Raw genomic sequence first — 4,443 nt, 5'->3', positions numbered from 1 at the left:
AGTGGCCAGCGAGAAGGTGGTGGCGATTTTTGCAGCCCTTGGCCCCCCAAGGGAGCAGGGAGACCGTGGGCTCTTCCCTCCTCCTCCTTTTTTTGCTTCTAGTCCGTCTCTCCTCGTCGCTCCCCCTCCCTCCGCTGCCGGAATTGCCATATAAGGAGGAGGAAGACGCGCGCCGGAACAAGTCCTTATAAGGTCCTTGCCTTATATGGTCTCCGCGTCCCGGGGGCTTCCGGCAATCGCGGCTGAGGCGGGAAGGGGGGGACCTCACAAGTGAGCCGCCCTTGTAGAGCTACTAGGGGACTCGCGTGAAGGGCCCGGAGCCACAGGGAGGACCCGTAGGGGCCGCCGGGCTCCAGCGCAAGGGCCGGCAGTGCCGGCGGGGGCCTCCTGGCTCCCTCTCCCCTCCCCCTCCGGTCGGCTTCCCCCAGTGTCAGACTCTGACGCCAGGCGGGGTCCTCGCACCTCGCCACCATATAAGGGCTTCCTGCCTTCCATATATGGACATGTACGTCAGGAAAAAGGCGGTCCAGGGCCAATGAGATCCGATATATAGAGGCTGGTTCGGGGCGGGCGGGGAGCCGAGAGCTTCCAGCGAATCGAGCCAGGGGGAGCCCCGGGCCGGCCAGCAGGGTGGGGGGAGGGAGCGCGGCGTCTCCAGCGGGCAGAGCCAGGGGGAACCCCAGGCCGGCCGTGGAGCTAGCGCCCACCCGTTCTCGCCCCTTTGGGTGGCGGCGGCGGCGGCAGCAAGAGCCTCCGCTTACGTGTAGCCCCAGGGCAAAACCCGGTCTCCAACGTGCCCCCATGACTGCGGCCAAGGCCGAAATGCAGCTCCTGCCTTCCCTGCAGATGGCCGACCCCTTCGGCTCGTTCCCGCACTCGCCCCCTACCATGGACACCAACTACCCCAAACTGGAGGAGATCATGCTCCTCGCCGGCGGGGGTCCGCAGTTCCTTAGCGCCGGCGGCGGCCCCGACCATGGCGCTGGTAGCGGCGGCTTCAATCCCTCCGGCGAAGGCGGAGACCAGTCCTTCGACCACCTCGCTGGAGGTAGGTGGCGGCGCATCCCGGGGCGGGCTGTGGCGGCGGCGGGGGGAGGGAAGCTGAGGGGATCCCCCCCCGAGGGAACAAGTGAGGGGCTAGCCATCCTTGGGGAGGGGATTCTGCCCTCCAGAGTGTGGGTGAGGGAGAATGAGGAGGGGATTCTCAGAAGTGCGTCACCTGCTCCAGGCCATGGGCAATGGCAGCTGGACCCGGGCCAAGCCTTACAATGTGTTGCGCTCCGAAATTCATTCGCTTTGGTAACGGCCGCTTTGGAATGGGGAGGGAGCTGGGTCTCGTCAATGTGGGCAGGGCGTCGGAGATGCCCCGGGAGCACAAGCACAGCCCGCTAGGCGGGCAAGGGGCACCCTTTGGGCAAAAGGGTTGCCCTCGGGGCTGGGCTGGCGGCGGAGAGGCGGCGTTCGCGAGACTCACCTGGGGCCGCTGTTTTTCCTTCGGCAGACACTTTCCCCGATATCTCTCTGCATGGCGAGAAACCCTTGGTGGAGACCAGCTACCCGAGCCAGACCACTCGCCTGCCGCCCATCACCTACACGGGCCGCTTCTCCCTGGAGCCGGCGTCGAGCGCGGGCGGCAGCAACCCGCTGTGGCCGGAGCCCCTCTTCAGCCTGGTCAGCGGCCTGGTGGGCATGGCCGCCCCCCCGACGACCACCACCTCCTCCTCCTCCGCCGGCTCTTCCCACTTGTCGTCCGCCTCGCCGCCCATCTCGTCGTCCGCTTCGGTCAGCCCGGCCCTGAGCTGTTCGGTGCAAGCCAGTGACACCAGCCCCATCTACTCGGCGGCGCCCACCTTCCCCAACGCCGGCGGCAGCTCCGCCGGCGACCTCTTCCCGGAACCGTCGGGCCAGCCCTTCCCCAGCCCGTCGGGGCCCTCGCTCCAGTTCCCACCTCCGGCTTACCCGACGGGCAAGAGCAACTTCCAGCTGCCCATCATCCCGGACTATCTTTTCCCGCAGCAGCAGCAGCAGCAGCAGCAGGCCTCCCCGGGCGAGATCGGCCTGGGTTCGGCCGAGCAGAAGCCCTTCCCGAGCCCTCAGCCTTCGCTCACGCCGCTCTCCACCATCAAGGCCTTCGCCACGCAGAGCAGCGGCGCCCAGCAGGAGCCCAAGAGCGTCCCGGGGGGCGGCGGCGGCGGCAGCGGCAGCGGGACCTACCAGGCGCAGCTGGTCAAGCCGAGCCGCATGAGGAAGTACCCCAACCGGCCCAGCAAGACCCCGCCGCACGAGCGGCCCTACGCCTGCCCCGTCGAGTCCTGCGACCGGCGCTTCTCGCGCTCCGACGAGCTCACCCGGCACATCCGCATCCACACCGGGCAGAAGCCCTTCCAGTGCCGGATCTGCATGCGCAACTTCAGCCGGAGCGACCACCTCACCACCCACATCCGCACCCACACCGGCGAGAAGCCCTTCGCCTGCGACATCTGCGGCCGTAAGTTCGCGCGCAGCGACGAGAGGAAGCGCCACACGAAGATCCACCTGCGGCAGAAGGACAAGAAGGCGGACAAGGGCCCCGCCGGCGCCCCGGCCCCCCAGGCTCCCGCCGCCTCCCCGCTGGCGCCCTACTCGGCCTCGCCGGGGACCACCTCCTACCCCTCGCCCGCCGCCTCCTCCTACCCCTCCCCGGGGCCGACTTCGTACTCTTCCCCCGTGACCTCATACTCTTCGCCCGTGACGTCTTACGCCTCTCCGGTGACGTCACCCTACCCCTCCTTCCCCTCGCCCTCTGTAGCCACCAGCTACGCTTCCATCGCCTCCTCCACCTTCCAGAGCCAGGCGGCGGCCACCCCTTTTTCCTCCTCCGGGGTCATCTCCAGCCCCTTCCCTTCCCAAGTGACTTCAGCACTTTCCGACATGGCGGCCACTTTCTCCCCGCGGACAATTGAGATCTGTTGAGAGGAGAAAGCCGGAGCGCCCCATGAACACTGTCCGTCAGGCGTGGGGGGGGGCGCGCGGGGGAGGACGAGACCTGGGGAAATCTTCCCTGTAGGCCTCGATTCGCAGTCGGGAAAGGCAGGGAGAGGACCCTCGCTAGCCGTCTCCCACCGTCCCAGCTCTCCAGCGCCCTTCGGACCTTTCTTTCAACTTCAACTGCCTGAAAACCGCAACAACCCATAGGAACTCCAGGAGACCGGAGTTGCTCCACTTCTGTCCGAGAACGTTGAATCTGCATGGACGAATAGATGTTTCCTTTCATTATAAGGTCCCTCCCAAAGCCTCGACTCATTAGGGAGCAAGGGACTTTGGACTCCATGCATAGACAATGTAATATTGTGTATGTGCCATGGCTTTGCTTTCCTTCTGGGTGAGAAAAAACAAAAACGGCGACAAACAGAGACCTCTTTGCATATTCATATTGCATTATTTGGAGTACGAAGGGCCATCTTCATCTCTTTTGTTTTGTAAATGGTAATTTTTGCTCTTTTAGTGATGACGAAGATGTTATGAGTTTTACAACTTGTTTTGGGGGAGGGGGCGGGAGAGGAAAAATAAAACAAAGCAGCACTTAACTATGTATTATTTGAGCATGTCAAAAGAGTGTGATGTTCTTTGTACATATCACCTTGAGGATGAAACACTCTCACGTGGCAAAAAGTTTTCGTTTGGTTCTTGATTAGTTTTTGTTTTTTCCTTCTTCGAAGTCCCAAGTCTTGGTGCCTTGTTGTGAAGCCCTGCTGACGTTATGCGTTCGTGTGATTGGATGCTTTGCATCTCGCCTTAAGGGGGAAAGGGAAAGTGTGGAGGAAGGGGCCCCAGGCTCGGAAACCGAAAAGGGAAAGTTGTTGGGAGATGGAATGTAAACAGAAGCAAAAACAAACAAACAAACAACCCGAACTTCTCAAAAAGTCTATTTTTGTTACAGAAGTGTAAAAATTTATAAATATATTCAGCAGTTGGAATGTTGTAGTTACCTACTGAGTAGGCAGCAATTTTTTTGTATGTTATGAACATGCGGTTCATTATTTTTGTGGTTTTATTTTTTGACTTTGTACTTGTGTTTGTTTAAACAAAAGTGACTGTTTGGCTTATAAACACATTGAATGCGCTTTACTGCCAGTGGGATATTTGGTGTACAATAGCCTCTGGAAAAGTCAATAAAATACGGAGAGACCAGTAGCCCCAGTTTCTTTCTTTTTCTAGGTCTGGTTTCTTGTGGTTGCATCGGGTCGCCTCCTGGTTCTTTTGGAGCAGAGAGGCATCGAATCATTCCTCAAAGCCGGCACGCCTTTTAAAACCACACAGCCAGGATGGGCACCTGCCTTCCCTCCAGAAATTGTTGGACTTCAGTACTCATCATCCTTTCTCCCACTGCCTATCTTGTTTAAGTTCATGGGAGTTGTGAGTCCAGCAACATCCGAACAGTCACAGGTTCCTCCCCCTCCCTCG

General features: G+C 60.4%; 1 protein-coding gene across 1 annotated transcript; it reads left to right on the top strand.

Annotated features, from left to right (window-relative positions):
• The first annotated feature begins 563 nt into the window (after positions 1-563).
• On the top strand, positions 564-4,173 carry EGR1 (early growth response 1). The gene is made up of 2 exons (XM_072989883.2): positions 564-1,048; positions 1,502-4,173. Exons 1-2 carry the CDS (start codon positions 802-804, stop codon positions 2,950-2,952), a joined length of 1,698 nt encoding a protein of 565 aa, XP_072845984.2. The 5' UTR covers positions 564-801; the 3' UTR covers positions 2,953-4,173.
• The last annotated feature ends 270 nt before the right edge of the window (positions 4,174-4,443 follow it).

This window comes from Pogona vitticeps, chromosome 2 (assembly GCF_051106095.1).
Source record: "Pogona vitticeps strain Pit_001003342236 chromosome 2, PviZW2.1, whole genome shotgun sequence".
NCBI classification, from domain to species: domain Eukaryota; kingdom Metazoa; phylum Chordata; class Lepidosauria; order Squamata; family Agamidae; genus Pogona; species Pogona vitticeps.
Note: the sequence above shows the minus strand (reverse complement) of the source record. Positions and strands in the feature narration are given on the sequence as shown.

Excerpts from the sequence above, each read along its gene's own strand:
- EGR1 (XM_072989883.2), top strand. The coding sequence starts at position 802 with ATGACTGCGGCCAAGGCCGAAATGCAGCTCCTGCCTTCCCTGCAGATG. Across the intron at positions 1,049-1,501 it reads CTTCGACCACCTCGCTGGAG|ACACTTTCCCCGATATCTCT; the intron begins GTAGGTGGCGGC and ends TTCCTTCGGCAG.